A 26224-nucleotide genomic window follows, 5' to 3' on the forward strand; every position below is an offset into this window, starting at 1 on the left:
TTGAAAAGGTGGTCCAGGGCCAGATGTGGACAGCACCAGATATTGGCTTATATCAGACTCAGACATCAGAGCAGTGGTACCAAAGAGAGAAACCAGAAGGCAAGATTTAAACTGTGCTGAGACAAATCCACTTGGCTCTTTTTTCATTATCTTAGCTACTTTTTCATTTTTCATGGCCATTTTATTTATACTTTCAATCTATTTTTTCTTTTATTTTTGGTGCTCTAATTTTTCTTTCATATCTCCTATTCTGCTCTTATCTTAGAGTATTCCACTGTTCCCTTCTTCTTTCTGTTTATTGTTTTTGTTACCTTTACTGTGTTGCTTATCCCTGTTTTCCTCTTTCAATTCATTACAAGTAGCTTTCTTCCCCTTTCTCCTCTCATAATCACTTTTCTTTCCTTTGGTATTCTCATATTCTTTTCCCCTTTCCCCTTTCCCTGCTATTCCATTTCACTCTTCGCTTTTATTATTCTTTGCTCTCTTGTTGATATTGCTGTGGTGAACAGCAGGATTTGCTTGTTTTGGTGTTTTATGTTGTTCTGCTTTGTTCTGCCAGTACCTATACAATGGTATACAACACGTGGTAATTGGTAAGGGTTGAGCCTCATAGCCCATCAGACAGAGGGGAGCTCCCACTAATGAACAGGCCAGTAATAATAAGGACACAAACACAACAGGAGAGTCCAGATAATCCACACAGAGCTCATTCCCAAAGCATCCAGATCAGGAGATCAGGGAGTCTGCACCACTGGGTCCCACAGGACTCCTAATACACTAGGCCACTCCACAAGACAGAGAGTCAAAGCAAATCAATACAATACATAGCAACAAACACAAAGGGACAAATAAAATGGGAAGACACAGAAAAAAAAACAAACAAAAAAAAGGAGGAATATCCAGAAAAAATGCTAAGCAAAACTGTGGCAAGCAACTTATCAGACACAGAGTTCAAAGTAATGGTTATAAGAATGCTCAAGGAACTTAGTGGGACCTACATCAGCATGCATCAGCACGTATCAACATATAAACCTTAAACAAGAACCAGATGAAAATGAACAATGCAATATTTGAAATGAAGAACACACTAGAAGGAATTAAGAGCAGGCTAGAAAAAGCATAGGACCTGCCCTGGCTGGTGTGGCTAAGTGGATTGAACACTGGACTGCGAAGCAGAGGGTTGCTGGTTCAATTCACAGTCAGGGCACATGCCTGGGTTGCAGGCCAGGTTCCCCAGTGTGGGGAGTGCTAGAGGCAACCACACAATGATGTTCTCATCCCTTTCTTTCTCCCTCCCTTCCCCTCTGTCTAAAAATAAATAAATAAATAAAATCTAAAAATAAAAAAAGAAAAAGAAAAAGCATAGGACCAAATCAGCAAGTTGAAAGACAAGGTAGAAAAACACACAATCAGAACAGCAATATGAAAAAAGAATTAAAAAGAATGATGATAGTCAAGGGCAGGGATGCCCAACCTTTTGGCATCTCTGGGCCACATTGGAAGAACTATCTGGAGCCACACATCAATTACACAAACACTAATGAAAACTGATGTGCAAAAAATAAAGTTTTAAGTAAATATACAATTTGGTGTTGGGCTGCATTCACTGCCATCCTGGGCCACAGGTTGGACACCCCTGGTATAAAGGAACTTTGGGACAACAAAGTATATTAATATTCACATCATAGGGATACCAGAATTAGAAGAAAAGGAGCAAAGGACAGAAAACCTGCTTGAAAAAATGATGGAAAACTTCTGTAACTTGGTAAGGGAAAAAGTCACACAAGTCCAAAAAGCACAGAGGGTCTCAATCAAGATCAACCCAAAGAGGCCCACTCCAAGATACATCACAATCAAAATGGCAAAATTTAAAGACAAAGAGAGAATATTAAAGGCAGCAAGGGAGAACCAGCTAGTAACATACAAGGCAGCTGCAATAAGGTTATCAGCTGATTTCTCAATAGAAACACTACAAGCCAGAAGGGATCGGCAGGAATATTCTAAGTAATGAAAAGCAAGGACCTGCAACCAAGACTACTCTGTCCATCAAAGCTCTCATTAAAATGGAAGGCAGAATAAAGAACTTCCCAGACAAAAGAAGGCTAAAAGAGTACATTTCCACCATGCCAGCACTGCAAGAGATGCTAAGGAGACTGCTTTGAGAAGAACAAGAAATGAAGAGAGACACAGAGAGAAGAATACAAGTACAAAGGGAAACAATGGCAATGAATAAGTACCTATCAATAATAACCTTAAAAGCAAATGGATTAAAATGCTCCAATCAAAAGACATAGGGTAGCTGAATGGATAAGAAAACATGACCCACATATATGCTGTCTACAAGATACCCACCTCAGAACAAAACATATATACAGGCTGAAAGTGAAGGAATGGAAAACATATTCCATGCAAATGGACATGAAGAAAAACTGGGGTAGCAATACTTATATCAGACAAAATAAGACTTCAAACAAAAGCAATAACAAGAGACAAAGAAGGTCACTTCCTAATACTTAAGGAAGTAGTCCAACAAGAAAATATAACTCTTGCAAACATATATGCACCCGATAAAGGTGTACCTAAATATATAAATAAAATATTGGAGGACTTTAAGAAAGAGATAGACAGCTCAACAGTCACTGTAGGGGATTTTAACACCCCACTGTCAATAATGCAGATTTTCCAAGCAAAAAAATCAATAAAAACATTGCAGAATTGAACAACATTCCAAATCAAATAGACTTAATTGATATTTATAGAACATTTTACCCCAAAAAGCAAAATACACTTTCTTCCCAAATACACATGGATCATTCTCAAAGACAGACCACATGGTAGGACACAAAACAAGCCTCAACAAATTCAATAAAACTGAAATCCTATCAAGCACCTTCTCAGATCACAACAGCTTAACACCAGAAACCAACCTCAAGAAAAAAAAACTCAAAACCATTCAAATTCATGGAGGCTGAATAATAGGTTATTAAGTAATAAAAGGGTTAACAATGAGATTAAGGAAGAAATGAAAAAGTTTCTGGAAACAAATGAAAATGAACACATAGCAACCCAAAACCTATGGGACACAGCAAAGGCACTACTGAGAGGAATGTTCATAACAATACAGGTCTACCTAAAGAACATAGAAAAATTTCATATAATCAACCTAACCCTACATACATCTAAAAGATCTAGAGGAACAACACAAAGCCCAGAGCAAGTAAAAATAAGGAAATAATCAAGGTAAGAGCAGAATTAAATGACTCAGAGACCAAAAAAGACAATTTAAAGTATCAATGAATCCAGGAACTGGTTCTTTGTAAAGTTAAAAATAAATGAAAAACTTTTAACCAGACTCATCAAGAAGAAAAGAGAGAGGACCCAAATAAATAAAACCAAAAATAAAAGAGGGGAAATAACAACTGTTACCACAGAAATATAAAGGATTATAAGAAATAACTATGAACAACTATATGCCAAGAAAGTGGACAACCAGGGAAAAATGGATAAATTTCTAGAACACACAGTCTGCCAAAACTGAATCAGGAAGAAGCAGAAAATCTGAACAGAAAGATAACAACTAGGAAATTAGCAGTGATCAAAAGACTACGAACTCACAAAAGCCTTGAACCAGATGGCTTCATTGGCGAATTTTAGCAAACATTCAAAGAAGAACTACCACTGATCTTTCACAAACTATTCCAAAAAATTCAAGAAGAGGGAAGACTCCCAAACTCTTTTTAAGAGGCCAGTACTATCCTATCCCCAAACCAGGTTAAGACACAACAAAGAAAATTGCAGGCCAATATCTCTGATGAACTTAGATGTAAAAATCTTCAACAAAATACTAACAAACTGGATCCAACAATACATTAAAAAGATGACACATCATGATCAAGTGAGATATATTCCAAGGATGCAAGGATGGCACAATATTTGCAAACCAATAAATGTGATACATCACATAAACAAAATGAAAGACAAAAATCACATGACCTTATCAATACATAAAAAGCATTTGATAAAATCCAGCACCCATTTATGATAAAAAACACTCAACAAAGGGGGAACAGTGGGAGCATACCTGAACATAATAAAGGTGATATACAAAAAACCTACTGCTAACATCATACTCAATATGCAAAAACTACAAGTGTTTCCCTTAAGATCAGGAACAAGACAAGACTCTCCTTTCTCACTACTCTTAATCAACATAGTACTGGAAGTTCTAGCTACAGTGATCAGGCAAGAAGAAGAAATAAAAAGCATCCAAACTGGAAAAGAGAAAGTTAAACTGTCATTATTTGCAGATGCCATGACAGTCTAAATAGAAAACCCCACAGGCTCTACCAAAAAACTACTCGACCTAGTAAGTGAATTCAGCAAAGTAGCAGGATACAAAGTCAATATTCAGAAATTAATGGCATTTCTTTACACCAAAAATCAACTATCAGAAAGAGAAACTAAGAAGAAAAGCCCATTTACTATAGCAACAACAAAAAAGTACCTAGGAATAAACTTAACCAAGGAAGTAAATGACCTGTACTGGAAAACTATAGAACACTGGAGAAAGAAACTGAGGAAGACACAAATAAATGGAAGCATATACCCTGTTCAAGGATTAGAAGAACCAACAAATTAAAATGTCCATACTACCCAAAACAATGTATAGATTCAACACAATTCCTATTAAAATACCAATGGCATATTTCACACATCAAGAAAAAATATTTCAAAAATTTATATGGAACCAAAAAGTACCCCAAATAGCCACAGCAATCTTGAGAAAGAAGAACAAAGTTGGAGCAATTACAATACCTGATATCAAGCTATACCACAAGGCTACTGTAATCAAAACAGCCTGGTAGTGGCACAAAAACAGACACATAGATCAATGGAACAGAATAGAGAGTCCAGAAATAAACCCATGTTTCTCTATTCAATTAGTATTTTTGACAAAGGGGACACAAGCACACAATGGAGTAAAAACAGCTTCTTCAATAAATGGTGCTGGGAGAACTGAAATGGTAAATGCAAAAAAATGAAACTAGACCACCAACTTACACTATATACCAGAATAAACTCAAAATGGATAGAAGATTTAAATATAAATTTTGATACATAAAAGTCCTAGAGAAAAACATAGGCATTATAATTTCAGATATCCTGTGTAGCAATATTTTTGACAAGATACCTCCTAGGGCAAGAGAAATAAAGGAAAAAACAAACAAATGGGACTATATCAAATTAAAAAGCTTCTGAATGGTTAAAGAAACCATCATCAAAATGAAAAGAGAACCAACTGTATGGGAGAGTGTATTTGCCAATGATGTGTTGGACAGGGTTTAATCTCCAAAATATATAAAGAACTCACACAACTCAAAACCAGGAAGATAAACAATCCAGTTAACAAATAGGCAAAGGACCTGAATAGACACTTCTCCAAGGAAGATATACAGATGGCCCAGAGACATATGAAATGATGCTCAGCATCACTAGCCATGAGAGAGATGCAAATTAAAACCACAATCAGATTATCACCTAACACCTGTCAGAATGGCTATCATTAATAAATCAACAAACAACAAATGCTGGTGATGATGTGGAAAGGTAACCTTACTGCACTGTTGGTGGGAACGCAGACTGGTGCAACTACTATGGAAAGCAGTATGGGATTTCCTCAGAACACTAAAAATGGAACTGCCTTTTGACCCACTAATTCCACTGCTAGGAATATACTCTAAGAATCTTGAAACACCAATTCAAAAGTACTTGTGCACCCCAATGTTTATGGCAGTGCTATTTACAATAGCCAAGTGCCAGAAACGGCCTAAGTGCTTATCCGTAAATGAGTGGATCAAAAAACTGTGGTACATTTACATGATGGAATACTATCCAGCACAAAGAAAGAAGAAAGGAGTTCCTACCCTTTGCCAACAGCATGGATAGAACTGGAGACTATTATGCTAAGTGAAATAAGCTGGTCAGTGAAAGACAAGTACCATATGGTTTCACTCATGATTGGAATCTAATGAACAAAATCAGCTAAACCAAAATAGAGACAGGCTCATACATAGAGAGAAGTCTGATAGCTATTGGGGATGGATGAAAGAGATTGAGCAAAAAAGGTAAGAAGAGGAAAAAAATTACGGACACAAACAACAGCATGGTGATCAGTGTAGGGAGGAAGGGTGCAAGGGAATTTAGAGGGACAAAGTCCCCCTAATGATGGTGGACAGAGACTTGGGTTGGTGATACACAATACAATAAACAGATGATGTGTTACAGAAGTGTGCATCTGAAACTGTATTACTTTGTTAAACAGTGTCACCCCAATAAATTAAATAAAAAGAAGATGGTATCAAGGTGAAGCACACAGGTAGTATCAGGAGTACTGGTGACAGCTACTTATGTGTCCACAGACATTACATTTATTCTTTTGAGATTTAAAATATTTTAGTAATAAAAATTTTCTTAAAAGTGAGAATGTAAGGAAGGCAACATACAGAAAGACAATTTTCTACCACTTAAAAAAGGAAGAAATAAAGTATGAAAAGAAATAAAAATAAACAAGCCCATGGTTAAATTCACAACTCCAATCTTGTGGTCTTCTGTTACCCACATGAAGTGTATCTCATTTACAAATAAATACAGTAATTTTAAGGCTTAGTTTCTCTCGTCCTCTGTTGCAAAGTATTTCTCCAAGGCAAGAAACTGTCCTCTGCATGGAGAAGATAAACAATCACTCTGAGATAAGAGCAGGCAGTCAATCAGAATTCAGCTAGTTAAGAGCAGGGTGCTAAGAAAGCAAAGGTCACAGGTTTCAGTCCCATATGAACCAATTAGCTTTGCTCTTTTCTATGGCAAAGGCTGTAAGTTAGGTCACCAATAATTCTGATTATAAGTAAGATCGGGGGCAAAAAAAGAAGATAAATCACCACCATTACAGGAAAACACAATCTCAAATTTACTAACATGATATAATCAGTGTTTCTGTATACAATATTAAAAGCTAACATGTATTATTCTAAATGCCCACCATTCATTGCCTCACATAATCTCCATAAAACTCCTATGAGGTAGCTACTATAATAAACCCATTTTTCAAATGACAAAAGTGAGACTTAGCTTCTCTAAAGTTAAGTAACTTGTTTGAGATAACATGAATAAGTGATTCAGATTTCAGAATTTGTTATCTATTACTCTGTAAATATACCCTCTAAGAAACACACAGAGAAAAGTCCCGAAAACAATGTTTGAAAAAAGTAATCTACGGATACAAGAAATGAAAGAATACACTCTTCCTACCACTTCCCCTCAACTGTATAATCCACTTGCCTACTTAGTCTTTTACTAATCAAAGGTTGATCCCTGGACCAACTATAACAGCATCATCTAAGTATGCAAGAGAAATGCATAATCTCAGACCCCAAGCCAGACCTACTGAATCAGAATCTGTTTTATAGTTTCCTATTCTTGTTGGCTTGGATACATATTAAAATCTGAATAGCACTGAGAGAGACTATTCTTGATAATCTTTCTTATTTTTAGGACTATGCTTATTCACCTCCAACAAGAAACTCCTAAATAATTTTCAAACTGACACATTCCAATTTTTCTCTGAAGCTTTGACATCACCCCTCCTCTCCACAAACCTGTTCCCTGCAAAGCTTCTCTTCATGAAGCTCATACTTTGCTAATACTCCCATTAGAGCATGTTCGATAATAATTCTTTTCCTGTCTATGTACCCATCTAAAAGACTCATAGGAGCAGACTGTCTTATTCATCTTTGTATCCCTTCACACTAAAGCAAGTACCTAAAAATACAGTAGGCATTTAATAAATGTTGACTATATAACTGAATAATACATGAATAAAGACTGAATGAATGATGAATGGATAAAAGAATAGATGGATGAAGAAGTGAGTCTAGTTGGACTACATCCTAAAGACTTAGGATGTCAATTATAATGTCAATATAATAAAGAACATGTTACTAAGTCATCCATTTCTCTCCATTCCTCTTACTATTTCCTTAATTAAAAGCTTCTACTTCTCTTTATATAATTTCTGTGTCTTCCTCCTTCTTGCTGGGAGAAATGCTAGAGTAATCTTTCTTGCCTCAGAAAATGGTAAATCCATTCATCTTGGTAGTTGGGCCTGGAAATAGTGAAGTTTTTAATTCCTCCCTTCTCACATTTCACATCTGGGCCATCTTCAAGTCTTATGGGCTCTATCTTTGAATTGTTTCTGGAATCAAACTATGACCCGTAAGTTTCATCTGGACTATTACAATTGTCTCTTAAATTTGTCTCCCTACTACTATCTTTGCCTTTTTATACTTTCATTTCTGCATCACAGCCTGAGTGATCCTTTCAAAACGTTAAGTTAGATCTTATCATGCTTCTTATTAAAACACTCCAATGGCTTCCATGTTGTCCTATTTAAAACACACCAATGGCTTTCCATCTCACTCAGACTAAAGCCTGCATCCTTACAGTGGCAACAAGACCCTAGGAAAACTGACCCTACACATCTCCCTCTCTTAGGTCACTCTCACTCTTCTCCCCATAGCTCTCTTAGATCTAGGCACAATGGCCTCCTTGCTAGACAAAGAGCTTTGCTCTTATTGATCCTTCTGCTTGGAATGGCATTCCCTCAAATATACGAATACTTCACTTCCTCCAGTTTTCTTCTTAAATGTTACTTGATCAGAATAGCTTTCTCTCACCACCATACATGAAATAGCACCACCATTTCTCTATTAAGCTCTGTCTCACACTACACAATTTTTCTTCACAACACATTACCACATCATGTGTTTGTTTGACAGTGACTCCCTGACTGGAATGTATGCTCCATGAGTGCAAAGACATTGTTTCGTTCCCTAAAATTTCTTCATCACCAAGAACAGTGCCTAACACATGAGAGAATATCAGTAAGTATTTTAAAAGTAAGTTTAGATGTGTCAATCAATAGAGTTTTGGGTAATAATATAATTACGTCATTTTGCATGAAATTTTAAAGAAAATGTACTTAATACATCAAAAACACCAATGTTCAATGCAAAATTTCTATCTTTAACCATCTACATCATTCTTCCTACATAACACAAGAGCCATTACATAAACAGTCCATAATATGTATGTATTTTAAGGTCACCTCACTATTCAAAAATTCTTATTCAGAGAAACATGATCAACAATTATCTCACTAACATTCACTCACTTCATTTTCAAAGTCCAGTTATATAGGGTTGGGATAGAAAAATTATTAAGTTTTTTTTCTTCATTGTCTCAGCCTGAATTTGCTCAAAGTTAAATCTAAAAACTAAAATGACCAGGCCTGAAAAAATGTATTGACAGTTATATCAAGTATGTCATATGCCATTCTTGCACCTAATATTTATGAAAAACATGTAAATACTTTGCATATAATTATGTATATATTTATTATAACTAACCATTTCTGTCTTAACTATCCCACTAATGAATCTAATGATCATACTCAAGAGGACAACAAATAGCACTCTATAATTAAATCAGTGCAGACATAAAAAAGTCAAGGTAGATTTTGAGAAGGGCCAATCAATGTGACAGATTCATGGGGCACATACACTCTTTCTAAACATAATATACATCACATTCCATTTTTAAATGAGATTTATTTAAATTAATATGTAAAAATAATATTAATTGCAAAAATAAACAAACCTGTACTTGAAAATTTACTCTTATCAACAGTTATTGTCATTTTTGTCTATTAACACTCATATTTCAAAGACACAGCATCTGTAATTGCTGACTATTATGTCTTCATTGCCTGGAATTAGTCCATTCAAACTATGCCACAGAGGAAGGAGGAACATACTCAGCTAACTTTCAGGAAAATATGGCTAAATTTTATATATATATATATATATACACACACACACACACACACACACACACACACACACACATACACACACATATGTATACATACACACACATACACACACATACATACACACAACTTCTAAGCTTAAAGACAAATGTTTTCATGGCTTAAGTATTGTCATGTCCCTTGAAACTAACACTCCAGCAGAGTAACCTGATTATTAGTATGAGTAACCTATATACAAAAATACATTATAAAAAGAAATAACAGTGGTGGGAAAAAAGAAGGTAGCATAGGAGAATCTAGCTTCCCTATTTCCCCACAAAGATTAACAATTGGACAGCTCTGGGAGACCAGTTGGGTGCATTTAGTTTTAGCAACACAATGGAACAACAACAACAACAAAAAACTAAGAATAATATAACAAGAAAATAAGGAAGACAATTTCATTTTGCCTGCATCATCCAATCCCCTAAGTTGGCATTGTTCAGCACCATGAAGGAACTTCCCACCTAGAAAGAGTTCCTCTCACCAGGAAAGAAAGAACAAGATGACCAACCAGCTTCTACAACCTCTCAGAGCACTACATAAAGGTCCTATTTCTCTTTTACCCTACCTAGACCAGCAAAGCTGAGAAATATTAAGCTGACTAGGTACAAAGAGGAAAAACAGAGGCTATTAGTAGCAGACAGGCAACAGGAGTGATGGACAGTTCACAGAGCCCTGCTTTGCACACAAACTCAGAAGCATTCACCACTGATGAAGCCAATAGTTAACCAAAGCCACCAAGGAACCCCTGGAGATCTGACATGGTTTTGCCTCACAAGTTTGAGCAATAGCCTGAATCTCTCTTGTCTCCATCTGCACACTATCCCCTTTCCTGCTAAAACCTAGGACCATGCCAGAGACATCTAAGGTCTTTGTAGCTGCACAAGTGTAAGACACAAAATTGTCTAAGTCCCTTTTTTGATGGTGGAGGGCTTACATGAAGGTCAAGGGAGGCCTCAACTCACTGGCTTTGTCCAGCTTCATGTCACCTCACAAGAAAGAATTCAAGACCAAGTTAGAGAGATTCATCAAAGCACATAGATTTATTCATGGGACAGTACACAATCAAGAAAAAGGGGAGTGTGGGCAAACTCAGAAAGTGAGTTGCTCCAAAAAGATCAGAGAGGATGTTCTTATCAATGTTATGGGCAAGGGGAGGAAGTGAAGGTGGTTCATGGTCTCTCATGCTCAGGGTGGTCATAGCTCCTCTCAGTCCTTCCTCTCCAGATGGTGACGAGATAGAGGGTGGAGCAGCTTCAAAACCACGATGTGAGTCAACATGGCTGTCATCTCTGGCTAAGAATGTTTTACTATTTGTGCCAATTATTTCTTACCCCAGGAAATTGGGAGGGTGACAAGGGGGGGGACAGGTTTATAGCCACAAGTCACATCCACAATGCTCCAATCCAGAAGGGTAGGCAGCAGGAGAATAAGTGTCTAGCAACAAGTCACATCTGCAATGCCCTAACCTAGAATTAAAAAGGAAGGGTAGAGCCCAGGGCCTCTGTTCCATATACTAACTTTCTTGCCTGACTTTGACTACACTGGGACACAAGACCCACACCCACAACTGGCTTGGCCTTCTGTAGCTGCAAGAGTACAAGTCACCAGCGCAGGCCAATAGGCACAATCCTCACACTGTCCCTCTACCCAATACCAGGTTACCAGTATTTCCCTAAAAGGAAATTGTAGACAGGTCTGACATCCCAGCTTTTGTGTCTACAGACCAGGGGACACACCCTTTGATCATTTGGCTCTGATAGCCAGCAAAGCTTGCATTCATAGATCCAACAGGATTGTAGCAAATAAACAAATAAAAAAACCCAGTTCTTAACTAGCTATCCCCCTACAGTTCAGTGCTGAGGCAGCAATCAGAAATACCCAACTCCCAGTCTCTCTCAAAGAGGGTTACTTGCACATCTTAAAAGCTATACAGCTTTAGGATCACAATTCCAACTTAACACACATCCATGGGTCAACCACAATCCTCTCCAGCACTATTCCTCTAACTTACTCCTGGTATATGTATTGTAGATGATGTATTATAGAACTATATACCTGAAACTTGTATAATTTTATTAACCAATGTCACCCCAATAAATTCAATAAAAAAGAAAGCATGTAGTAAACTGAGAAAAAAATAACAGATGGGAACTTACTTAATGTGATAAAGTGTATTTACAAAAAAACAAAAAAGCAAACACAATGTTTAAAGGTGAAATACTGTGAGTTTCAAAAATAGGCAAAAGAAATCAATAACAGAAGTCAAAATAATGGTTACCTTTGTGGGAGTAGCTAATAATCAGGAACATTAGGGAATTTTATTGGACACTTATAATATGCTGTATCTTGACCTGTGGTATTTATACAGAGATGTTCACTTTGTGAAATGTCACTGAGTTACACACTTAAGGTCTGTACACTTTATTTATATATTACACTTCAGTAAACAGTTTATAAAAACTATCAAGCTTTTTTTTTCAGGAAACTTTACAAATTACCCTAAAAGTTACATTTAAGTGCTAAGTCCCAACATTGCCAAGGGAGTTTAGAAACACTAAGGAGGTAGGAGACTACCAAATACAGACTTCTGAAGCTATACTAATTAAGACAATATAACATTGCAGAGGTACAGAAACAATACAGAATCTAGAAAGAAATTCACAAACTGAACGAGGATATATGAAAGAAGTAGCCTAGCACTAAACAAGAAAAAAGGGGATCATTCAACAGGCTGAACTGGAAAAACTGGTTATCATTTAGGGAAAAATCAATTAAAAATGGATCCTAACCTTATACTATAGGCAAAAGACAATTTTGACTAAATTATTAATACAAATGATACAAGCAAAACTTTAAAACTCTTTGAGCAAAACAGAGGTGCAACTATTTCTGTCTTTGGAGCAGAGAAAGATGTTTAATGAGATCAAACACTAACTATAAAAGATTAATTTGTCTAAATTAAAATTAAGAATTTCTGTTCATCAAATGGCACCTTAATGAAAATGAAAAGACACACAATGAATCAAGATATGTGCCACACACTTAAACACACTAGAGATTAATTTCAAGAACACATAAAAACTTTTTCAAATCAATTTTTAAAATCCAATGTAAGATTTAAAAGACATGCATAGACACTTTGCACAGGAAAGTACACATTTGGCTAGTAATCATTCAAAGATATGTTTGATCAGTGATATGTACATGAAGATCAAAATAAAATTACTTTATACAAAACAATTGTAACAAACTAAGAAGCCTGACAATTCCAAGTATTGAGGAGGATGAGAATCAATCATATCTCTTAAATACTGTTGGTGAGAGTAAAACTAATGAAAATCACTTTGAAAAATAAGTTATCGGTATTTCGTGAAAGTAACTTTTTACATTCTAAACCTACATTTTTCATTCCTAGATATTTTTCCACAAAAATGTTTGTACATGTGTATCAAGAATCATGTGTGTACAAAAATATCAATTGCAGCATTATTCATTTTAGCCCAAATCTGGAAATAATCAAAATATTCATGTACAAATAAATGTACAATGGTTATGATATAAGCACATTAATATTTTAAATCATAAAAATAAATTATCAGTTATGCCAAACAACATAGATAATGTAATGAGCCAAAACTGCCAAACTCCAAGGTAACACTTTTATAAATGACAATACTAAACAATATGCTATTTCCTCATAAATATATGTGCTAAAACTTTAAAAAATCATCAGAATAAAAAGCAGTTTTATAGTGATGTCTGCAGAGAGAATTAGAGTACCAGATAAAGGAACATAAAGGTGAATGTAAGATATTAGTAATATTATGGTCCTTGGGTTAGTTGGTGGAACCAAGGGTGTTTACTATAATAAAAAAACAAATTAATTAAATGAATAAAATAGGCCTATGCATGTAGCATAATATTGTATCATGATATACTTTTTCTGATTAATGAAATTCTATTAACTTGATGTGCAAAAAATGCAATATAATAAAATATAAAGTTAAGAATTGTGTTAAGGTTGAACTGTTAGTTAGCAAGACAAAATATGGTAGGTTCAAAAATTACTATTCTTCAATCACAATAAACATGTAATCACACAATTACCAGTTCCTGTTAATTCCACTTCTGAACTGAATTAATAAGTACTAAAATTTAAAGGAATACTGAATGCCAAAAACACTTAAATTTCTAGAAATAGGATTTTTTTACAATATATATTTAAAGCTGACACCTTAAAGGTTATCTAAAAAGAAGCACCAATGAATATTTGCTATATGCCAGGCTCTACATTTGATGTACATTATTAAATCATTATTAATCCTCAAAAACTACAACACAGATACCATTAATATCAACATTTATTTGTGAACAAACTTTGGCTAAAAGGGTTAAAGTAATCTGTTCAAGTTCCCAAAGCTCACAGAGTTGTAATTTAATCCCAAGTTTATTTGAATCTTAAACCTGCGTATTTATATACACATTTGTAGTACCTCACTTAATAGCACAGTATACAGATAGAAAGTTCAACTGAACCGTCAAAATCACACATCAAGATAGTGGCAGAATCAGGCCTTAAAAGGTATTAGGTACTCTATACCAGGCATTATAAAAAGCACTTTATGAGACCTCCTATTCAGTACTATTCCCATGCTATTACCTCATCCAGTTAAAAGGTCTCATAATGGACATGACCAATTCATTTTCTCTTCATTAGTGTAAATCAGCAAACTGTTTCATCAGAAACAGTTTATGGTAATAACTATACCAGACATAACCTGTATTTCTACATTCATTGCTCTATGAATCTATATTGTGTATATTCATGTATCCATATTCATGTATCCAAAGAGTGTAAAAATAGCACAACATAAAACTATCTGCCACAATTTATACTCTAATACTTGCAAAATTATATGTTTTAGTCAATTGTAGGAGAGGATTTAATATGATATTGCAAAGGGCAATGTTTCTAGAAAACATCTCTCACCTGCTCCGAGTGGTCTGAGTCACTTTCTTGAGGTAAAGGATATGGTGCTCTTTGTGATTCCTGAAGCTTTTCTTTTAATTTAGCATTTTCTTGCTCTTTTTGAGATAGCTGATCCTGAAGACTAACAACACTTTGCCGGAGCATAGCTTCACTTGATTTTGTGGTTTCAAAACAAATATGTAACTCATTGTAAAGCTGTTTCAAAAAATACATTCAAATCTATTAATAATCAATTAAAATAGTTACATCTGTGTATATATACAATATATATACACGTGTACATATATATCAGGATTATATATGACATAGTCCTTGGCACTCAAGTTATTTTAACAGTCTAAGAGGGAAAACAAGATATAAACACAGAAAGCTAAACAATATCAAATATCAACATAAAAACACAATTGATATTTTAAAAAGCAGTGTGCATTATTGGCCAGCATTATATAGGAAAATGGGCCATATTAACCTTGGAGGTCTCCTTAAAAAAAAAAGGACTTGAACTGAGCCATGGTGGTATTATAGAAGCTGAATAAAAATAAAAAGTCATTCTAAAAGTGGCAAAAATATGAAAGAAATTATACAGTGATAGGAAAGGACAAAAAGGGAGCATAAAATATATCAACCTGATTGGACTTAGTATGCGTATACTTTGAAAGAGGAGGAAAAACAAGAGTCTTACACTGAGAGTTTATCAGGTTTGTTCTTGACTGATATATACATATAATCATTTTATGACTATATATACTTTATATATTTAATATACATTTATATATAGATTTTATAGATTTTATATATGTATATATAAAATCAGTTCTTGACTGATTATCCCATTTAGGGTAAATTAGCATTTACTGCTTAAGGAGGGGAAGAGGGGCAGAAGGAATAATAAGAGAGACAAAGTCAGGCAATATGACTATGAATGGAACATAATGACACCTGAGTGCCAGGTTAAGGAGGATGGACTTGTTCCTATAGACAACAGGGAATCATTTACGACTCTGAACAGAGTGTGATTAAAATAGAAGTAATGTTCTAAAGGCATTAGAGATTACTAATTTTTCTTAGCTCAAAGCAACATGCATTAAACAAATTTAAAACTAGAGTTTATTAAAACTGTGAGACAGCATATGGTACATAAGTGGTATCATACAGAGAATCAAATATGGTTAACAATGGTATGCCTCCAATATTCATAAATGTATTTCTGATGAAAAATCTTAACTTTTGATTGTGATTTAATGAGGCATAATTCATTTTGTTAACTGATTTACATAAAGAATCCATATGTGTATTTGCTGATGAGACAAGGAAAGTGATCTAAGAACTAAGATTCGTGTTGCTGAAATTTGTGTTAAGATTATATATATATATATATATATATAATCCCTATGTACATGGCTAATAGTAAGATTTTATAACAAAAGTAAAATCCCAAATGAGAGAATCTCAAAATTATGTAGTCAATTTAGTAGGTTCTTAGATGGATGGAGAGAATCTTCTATTACTGGGCCTTACTTTATGGGAAGAAACCTAACTACACAAAAGATGACAGAGTACTTTTCTGTATGTATGCTATACTTTAATTTCTAAAAGTTTAAAATTTAAAAAAGGCTTGTGAAGTCTCTTTCCATCAGCTTTTTCTCCAACATATACTTTACCATAAAAACAAGACTCTCCAAACCATTCCTCTGACATCGAATTAGCTCAGGATACTTTTTAACTTTCTATAAGGGATTATGCCTCTATATTATTGTAGACACTTTAAATAATCCATTTCTCTTTACAACCAAAGTCTAAGCAATATTAATAAACTCGTGTATATGGCTTATAAAGAATTTCAGGACATAAATTTGTGCTTTTCTTTCCAATTACCTTTATACCAAGGAGTATGTACAATGTCCTTTCCACGGCTGATACCATGATACTCTAGGAGGGAAGAGAGAGTAGGAACCAGACAGCTTTGAAGAACAATGAAGGGATCAGAGCTGGCCCTATGGTGACCTACCTATGCTATGTTGCTGCTTTCATGATGAGTTCAGGGCAGAAAAGAAAAAAGCAAAATCTGGAGACAGATCAAAGCTGACTAGAAAGATTGGAAGCTATGATGAGTGAAGGTCTGCCCAATAGCATACAAACATTCAGCTTAAAGGTTATTTAACCACTTTCTCTTATTTGTATGCTTATTAGGACTAACCAATTTTACCCAATTGGCACAAATTAATCTCTTTAGGGGAAAATGATGGAAAACAATATTACTAAAGAATTTACATATTTCAAATTATACATCAGTAATAAAATTTTAAAAATAATGCACAGATTTTGAATATGTGAGCATCTCATGAACATTGGTAAGTGTCAGCAAACTCCTAATTTCCCTCCCATTGCCCAAGGTTCAAGCACACTGATAGTGTGTGGTCAGGACTGAGGATCAATTTACTGCCTTTAGTGCCAAGTGTATTGTGTACTTTTCTTTTGAGTGTCATGATACTCTTTTGAGTGTCATGATACTCTTTTGAGTGTCATGATACTCTTTTGAGTGTCATGATACTCTTTTGAGTGTTATGACACTCTTTTGAGTGTTAGGATCTTCCTTCAGATATAAGGCTCTGTGTCTAATCACTTATGGAAAAAGTCTATTTTTTCCCATAAATTACTTTATTGTTGTTCCATTACAGTTGTCTGCATTTTCGCCCCACCACTCCCCCCTTACCCCAGCCAATCACTAGCCATCAGAGAGATGCAAATTAAAACCACAATGAGATATTACCTCACACTGTGGCCATCATAAACAAATCAACAAAAAAGTGTTGGAGAGGATGCAGAGAAAAGGGAACCCTAGTGCACTTTTGGTGGGAATGCACACTGGTGCAGCCACTGTGGAAAAAAGTATGGAATTTCCTTAGAAAACTAAAAATGGAACTGCCTTTTGACCCAGAAGGCTCTATCTTAGTATCTCTTCTTCGTCTCTTCTCCTCTCCCTTATGCTTTGTTTCAATACAAATGAAGACGAATAGCAATCTCCTTGTGTTCTCTACTTTGCTCTCTCTGCCACATACTTTATGTGATTGTACTCCTTCTTATTCAGAAGTTGCCCTGACTTGATCTGATACGACTGGGTGGGCAACTCTAGACACTGAGGCAAACTGTCTTTCTGTGAAAAATATCCATGCTTCCAAGCAACAGATAAAAAAGAACTGAGAAAGCCCGGAACAGGTGATCTAGACTAGCCCTGCTCCAGGAACTGGAACAAAGCCTATCCTATCCCTTTTTCATATTCCAATGTACACATCCTACTTGCATATTTTTTTTGATAGCTGGTTGGCTTCACCTATTTAATAAGACCACTTAGTTGTGAACTTAAAGGACACAAAGATAGCCTGTAGCCATTTCTAATTCTAGGGCCAGCCTACCAGTAAATTTGGCTAAAAATGCCTTCAAGGAGGTTAAGATTATTTTTATTTCTAAGTACTCTGTGGTGATAAAGCTTTAGGATAACAGAATATTTCTCCAGGAGATCTTGCAAGTATGCAAAGGTTTAGTGTGTTTCAGTCCCCTACTTAAATACCATTTTATTTTCATCTCATTAATAATAGTAGAGTAAGTAAAAAAAAAAAGTTCTCAATTGAGTAAATTAGGTAATATAACTAATTCATTCATCTGCACTGGTTTAGGCATCTTGACTAAGTTTTTCCCTATTAGCAATCACAATTGATTACAGCAGTTTTCAGAAAGGCTGTTTTCTCTACAATTTCTTTAACAGTCAGAAAAAAATGAAGTGGATCATAGTCTTTTGCAAGATTCTGGCCCATGCAAACATTTAACCATATATTCCCCTATATACTTTAAAAGTATCATCTTTATAATACATGAGTAACGTATTATGCTACTATTCTTCATGCTATCTTTTGTTGAAAAGAAGTTAAAAGGATCTCCAAGAAACAGAAAGCACGTTATCTCCAGAGATAGGACCCTGGTCCTTTCATTTTCAGGGGTTGAGACTACAGAAGTTTTCACCCATATTTTCATTAGTATGGTGGAACAAGATATTTTATTTACCTTAAAAATAAAAACATATGCTCTGTGACCCAATGACTAATTTGTTTAAAGAATATATTTTCCATAAATAGTGTGCAAGTATACTAGCTGCTACTCTGATTGACACAATAAATTCTTCAGGTGAAAAGTAGATCTGTTCATAGTACAAAAATAAGAAGGAAAAATTCAGATTTAATATGCAGTTTAAACTAAAAGTATGTATAACCTAACTCCTTATTTTTCTGGATTGATATTAGTTCATGTCATGTAATTATCATTAAATAGAATAAACATGTTAGGTGGTCTGGAAATTATAAATATTGATACAATTCCCATCTTTATTTAAATCATACCCATGTATATAAATGATGTGCAAAGGTAGAAAAATGATTAGAACTTAAATAAATGGCTACATATTCACAGAGAAAACACACTAGCTTAATTAGATTTCACTTGGGTGTTTTTCTTCCAGAGAAGTCCTCAACATTACTTTTTAGGTACTATCTCTTATAAAACTAATGATTTGTTATAGAGATCTTTGGAAAAATATGACACACTTCTATCCTGTGCTCAAAATTCTTTTTAGTTTTCTCTCTTCACCTTTGTCTTCCCTCCTCATACCCCTCATCCTATCTTTGTGGGCAACTGTTGTTTTTTTTTAATCTCTTCAGATAATAAAATAGATGCTATGATATAAATCAACTTAATAAATTGGAGAAAGAAGGAGAAATGGGAGAGAAGCAAAACCAATAAAGTGAAGACAAGAAAAGAATTGAGAGAAAGAGAGGAAACAGAAACTACATTTATTATAAACAATAAATTAATAATACCTAACTATTAAAGAGATAAGCTTTGGAAGAATTGGAGGTAAACTATGAATGTAATATTTTAGTTATTTTTTCACCTGAGTCTTACAGCTAGGCCACAATTATTATTTAGAAAAAATAAAATTAATTTATGTGAAAATATATTTAAATATCTTAATTTTAAAGTAAATAATTTATCTTATTGAATGAACTATTAGATTATTCAATTTTATTGGGAAAATTTTAGAAAAATACATGTGTAACAGGAAGAAAGAGAAGTATTAAGTAAAAGGCTCTAGCAATGGAATGAATAATTTAATATAAATGAACACTGGAAGTCTGAACAGTAGCATATTGTTTATTTATGACAAATAAAGTAGTGTGATCATTCCCAAATTCAAAAATCCTGAACTCCAAAACTAAAACATTTTCTAGGAAAATGAAAACAAGTCTAATGAAAAATCTGCAGGTCAAAAAGTTAAAAATTGCAATGTTACAGGAAAAAAAAAGCAAATCCATACAATCAGTGGCTGAAGAATAATGATTAGGGCTGTTTTCACAGAGAATGGTAACAAGACTATATTTGAATATAAACTGCCGTGGGTATGGGGACATTAAGCAAAAACTAAGAAAGAAATGTTTGAGTTCAATGTACAAGTAAAAAAGAGAAAAATTAAAGTTTCTAATAAGGCCCAATTTTTCAAGTCATTTTAGCAATAGAGACTGGTTTAAAAACAAAAGCATAAAGGTAGGAATTGCTTCTTCTTTCTTTCTGATGTGTAGTATTCCACTGTGTTAATGCCCCACAGTTTTTTAAGCCATCTATCTACTGATGGGCACTTAAGCTACCCTTTGCGACAGCATGGATGGAGTTGTAGACTATTATGCTAAGTGAAACAAACCAGTCAGTGAAAGACAAATACCATATGATCTCACTTATAAGAGGAATCTAATGAACAACATAAACTAAAGAGAAAAACAGAACAGGAGAACTGAAAACACAGAACAGCCAGGCAGCTGCCAGAGGGGATGGGGGAAAGAAGGAATGGTGGAAAGAACAGGAAGGGATTAGTCAAATAACATGTTAATCAATGACCCATGGACATGGGTTGATTGTCAGGAGGTGCTGGGCAGAGGAGGGCAAAGGGGAAAAAATTGGGATAACTGCAATAGAATAAATAAGAATAAAAAAATTAGAAAGCAAAGTTTAAAAAAAATTTAAGACTGTAAACCATTATATTTAATCAAACAATCATGCTCTAATATTTGTTGACTGAAGACAGTGACAAAAACCTTCGTTTCCTTTGAAATTGATTTCATTGGAGAGGCTATGGAAGTAGATGTAGAACTTTGTAAAATAAAAGGAGTATAAAATTAAAAAAAGAAACAAAAGCATAATGGACAATCCCACTTTAAAAATAAGGTGGAGCTAGCTCTGTTGAAATGGAGAGGATAAGCTCTACTTGTTATCATTCTACTTGTTATCATTCTACTTGTTATCATTCTACCTGTTATCATTCATGTCCTGAGGGAAATCTGAAGGGAGCACATAATATAGATGGAAAAGCATGGTTACAAAGCATCATTTAAAAGTATGTGTTTAGGCTCCAGACAGGTAGCCAAGCTTGCAGGTTGCGGGTTTGATCCTCAGGGCACATACAAGAATCAACCAATAAACGCATAAATAAGTGGATAAACAAATCAATGTCTCTCTTTCTTTCTCTCTTCTTCTCTCTCTCTCAAATCAATTGATAAAGTATGTGTTAAAGTTTATTTAATGGCTATTTATTTCATATTAATTACAGATACTGAATTTTCATGATGCATTTTTTTTAGATTGAAAAAATCTCAAAATAACACAGATTGCTCCATTATCCTCTCTAAGCCCTTGGTTGCCTCAACTATTATGAGGGAGGAATGACATCAATTTCACAGGATTGACCCATATAGGAACTAAAACAAAACTATAATGGTGTCTATTTTAATTATTAGCTATAATAATTGCTTCTGAGTCAGTCAGTATCCCTAAATACCTGGGTAAGCCTTCTTGAGGAAATCCTTGAACAACTGTAAAGTAAAATGAATACTCAAAGAAAACACAAAATAAAGAGAGAAAAATCCTTGGAAAATATTGATTCTAAAGACCTTATCATTAATCCTAAATACTGATCCTAAAAACCCATTTGTATTTGTGCAAATTTGTCAAGTAAATAATGCACAAATTGCATAATGAAAGACCACGTTAGGTTATAAACTAGAATCACACTTGATGAATAATTTCTCATACAGAAGGCTAATTCCATTCTCCAAATACATTTTGGTTAGGGGACTACAGTCCTAACATGTTTTATAGTGGATATCAAAACTCTATTTTTTTTTAATATTTTATTTTTATTTTATTTTATTTTTAGAGAGGGAAGGGAGGGAGAAAGAGAGAGAGAGAGAGAGAGAGAGAGAGAGGGAGAGGGAGAGAGAGAGAGGGAGAGGGAGAGGGAGAGAAAGAGAGAGAGAGAGAGAGAGAGAGAGAGAGAGAGAGAGAAACATCAATGTGCGGTTGCTGGGGGCTGTGGCCTGCAATCCAGGCATGTGCCCTGACTGGGAATTGAACCTGCGATGCTTTGGTTCGCAGCCCGTGCTCAATCTACTAAGCTACACCAGCCAGGGCTCAAAACTCAAATTTATAAAATAATATCCTACAGAATAAATTCACATCTATATTTTAAATGTTTGGCTTTAACAACCATAAAGAAAACTCACAAAATATTAAATATCACCAAATCAAATCACATTTCATTTTTAATTTTGAAGGAACATATAACAAAGAAATGTTGAAATCTGAAAATATAACTGAATTCTACATATTTTGTAAGTTCATACATGTCAATTTACATTTTTATGACAGAATAAAAGCATACTTTTTGATATGATATACTTTCTGCTGTATGAACATCTTCCTGATTTCTCAGTACTTTCTGCGTGTCCATGTTCAGAAGCTGCAGCTGCTGGATGAGCTCTGCTTGCTGTGCTGTATGCGCACTATTCTGTTTGTAAAGGTTCTGCAGTTCCTGCAACTCCTTTCTGTGCAAAACAAGCAATAAATAGAAGCATGCATAAAGATCATCTCTGTTAAATAATTGTGTTCACCTAAGGTTATAGATTATCTTCCATTTTTTCATCTATTATTTTTTACTGCAGGCAAAAAAACTAATAAAAGAAATAACATATAATGTATTTAATATTTATCACATACACCTATGATGTATTGATAGAACTACTATGACTTTCAAAGCCAAATACTTATCAATTTTCCTTTATAGCTTGACAGTAATAAAAATCCTGAATATACGGACATAGTACCACCTTCTTACTGAAATGAACTTACACTTCAGTTTCAAGAATTGATAAGTACTGAGGCCAATGACAGTTATCAGAGAGTTCTGAACACAGGATAAGTCAACCTTTCACTGTATATTATATATAACTTTAAATTTATTAAAAATAGTCCCAAAGGCAAATAAATGAAGTTTTCAAACCAAAGTTCCTTAAAGCACCATCAGTTTGTAACCCGAAGGCCTGGCCTGAAATTCCTGTGACTTCTCTAATCTAGGTTTAAGGAAATGACAAGGCAAAAAAGTAAGAAGGAAGGAAAGCAACACAGGGCAAGCCCAGTCCTTCCAACACACCAAGGGTGAAATTGGCAAGTAGGAGGTCAAATAAAGAGGTGATGGTAGTAATGACACTAAAGGTCCAGGAAAACCACACCTCTGTGAATGAGATTTCTAGATTCCTATAGTAGTGAATCCTGTGTGATACATGTCATGTAAAAATAAAAAAAATTGCATATTCAATTTGAAGAGAAAAATATATAAATATATATTTTACAAGAAAACACTTCATGGTATATATTTTGGAGACTATTTTTTAGTGGAAACTTTACATATAACCTCAACATGGTGATTCATTCATGTAAGATGAATCTTAAAAGAAGGAACAAAAGAGATATGCAGTTGTTAAAGATGGATAAATATTTATATGGGAGAAATGAGCTTTACTTTTTAGAGATTTTGTATATTAATGTCCTCCTAACACAATAACCCCTATACCCACACAGAAACATGTACACAGACCATCCACCCTAGTCATTTCCAGCTGCTATAACAAAATATCAGAGACTGTGTCTACAAGCAACATACATTTATTTCTCATAGATTTGTAGTCTGGAAGTTAGAGGGTCAAGTGGTCCCTCTTCAGGGTCATGAATTTCTTGTATCTTCACATGGTGGACAGCACTTGGCAGGCAGCCCAGACAGGACTCTTAAGAACATTAATACCCTTCATGAGGACTCTACCCTTATGACCTAAACACTGCCTATAGGGAACTGATCAGCATGGCAATGGTGAATGTAGCCCAGTATTGATTCAGAAAACCGATCAATACGAGGTGGCACACAGGAGCCAGGTGTGCAGATCGGCTTTCCCATGGGAAATCAGGCCTGCATTGTACAAAGACTGCTATGAGACTTGCTTTTGCTAAAACTCTCTCACCCTGAGTTAAGACTGCAGATGTTTAATGTGTATCTCTGAAGCAACTCCCTAAAGTCTGTGCTAAGACATCCCAAGGACAAAAGGTAACCCAATCAATCATTTTTATCATTCCCTTGCATTTGTAACTTTTTCTCCTTTTTTGTTATGTGTAAGAAGTAATCACTTAACTAAATCTAGAAATAATGAGAACCTTCTTTGATGTAATGCAGCTGGAAACCAATAAAAGCCTGTCCAGGCAAGGGTCTGCAAACTCCCTGCTTGAGAGAGTTGTCGAGGCACTCATAGTTGCTCTCCCCTTGACAGAGTGGTCATGCTGTCCCTTTTTCTCCACAGGACTCGGCAGTCTGTGTGTGAATTTCTTATATCTCATCCACAATGTTGCAGACCCCACAAGCCAGGGTCCACATCAACTGCCTAAAGGCCCCACCTCTTGATACCACCAAATTAAGCATTATGATTTCAACATATGAACTTTGGGAAGACACATTCAGACTAAATTACCATCTGTAACTATTCAAAAAACTGAAACTTGCAGAAGATAACAGCTTGAAAATTGGGGAGATGAGAGAGAAGAGAATAATGGCACAATGCCTCTAGGGAATGTACAATAATATTCACAAAAGGAGGGGAGAGGTGACCCATAGTAATAATGCTTGCTAAGTAGTGTTATTCTTCAAAAATAACATTGGTAAAAATTATCAAAGGAGATAGGCAAGGAATGTAGGACAAAATTCCATCAGAATATATAGTTAAGACATGTGTGAGCCAGGAGATCTAAGTAAATATTATATTAGAAAGGGGGCAAATGGAGATAAAAACATAATCTTTTTGACATACAGCTGGTATTTGTGAAAATATGGATGGGTCTTGAGACTATCACGCTAAGAAAAATAAGTCAGATGGAAAGAGTTGCAACTATATGATTTCACTCATATGTGGAATATAAAACTGAAATCAACAAATAAACAAGACAAACAAAAACTTATACACCGAGACAACAGTACATTGGGTACTGCAGGAAAAGGGGGATGAGAAGAGATAGAAAAGGTTAAAGGGGAGTGAAATATATGGTGACAAAAGAAGGCTTGATGTTGGGTGGTGAACAATGCCACATACAGCTGATGTTGAAACCTGTGTAATTTTATTCATCAATGTCAGCCCAACAAATTTAATAAAATTTTAAAAAAGCATTTGTATAATACCTAACCCAAGGGGAAAAAACATATATTTCAATACAACATAAAACACAGCAAATTTATATCTCCTCCAATGCTAGGAAACATTTTTTATTTCTTAAAGAGAGGATCATAATCAGTAGCTGGCTTGCATTTAAGGGTCATGTAGAACAAAATATATGTATCTTTAATGAGAAGAAACACAACAGTATCAAGGTGTACATGATGTAAGGCACCAGAACATGAAAAATCAACTAAGAAAAGAGCATATTCTTGACATCTCATGCTATCTTCTGGACACACATAGTCTAAGTGCAATGGAAGCATAATCTTATGCTATATAGATATATTCTTTAATCTGTGTCTCCCCACACCATTCTCTGAAAAGCAGATGTGATAGGATGTACACCAATGTTGCAAGTATAAAACTCATAACATAATCAGTATCAAAATAAGTAACAAGGCTTACAAAACTCACACATCTGGACCATGGGAAAACACTTAATTTGCCTACATTTTACATTTTTGCCTCATTTGAAATGAGTAAAGAAAAACTAGCACGGCTCTTTTTAAAGGGAAGTACTTAGAATTAAGAAAAAAATGAATTTTATTGTGCATACTCAAAGGATATGAATACCTTTGAGCAGGAGTTACTTAAAGAATTAGGTTTAGAAAAAGTATGGAAAAAAATACATTGCACCTCTCTGAATTTACTCATAGAAGGCCAAGATGTGAAGATAAT

At 34.7% G+C, this 26224-nt stretch overlaps 1 protein-coding gene across 2 annotated transcripts in view; it reads right to left on the reverse strand.

The window, feature by feature from the left end:
- CNTLN (centlein) overlaps positions 1–26224 on the reverse strand; it is a 294809-nt gene that overhangs the window by 171279 nt on the left and 97306 nt on the right. For both annotated transcript variants that reach the window (XM_045840845.1, XM_045840844.1), the window contains exons 7-8: positions 22678–22840; positions 14919–15113 (exon numbers count right to left, since the gene is read on the reverse strand). In XM_045840845.1, coding sequence (XP_045696801.1) covers positions 14919–15113; positions 22678–22840 — 358 coding nt within the window. The remainder of the gene's footprint in view (positions 1–14918; positions 15114–22677; positions 22841–26224) is intronic.

This window comes from Phyllostomus hastatus, unplaced genomic scaffold (assembly GCF_019186645.2).
Source record: "Phyllostomus hastatus isolate PE091 unplaced genomic scaffold, TTU_PhHast_1.1 phas_contig_34, whole genome shotgun sequence".
In the NCBI taxonomy this organism is placed as follows: domain Eukaryota; kingdom Metazoa; phylum Chordata; class Mammalia; order Chiroptera; family Phyllostomidae; genus Phyllostomus; species Phyllostomus hastatus.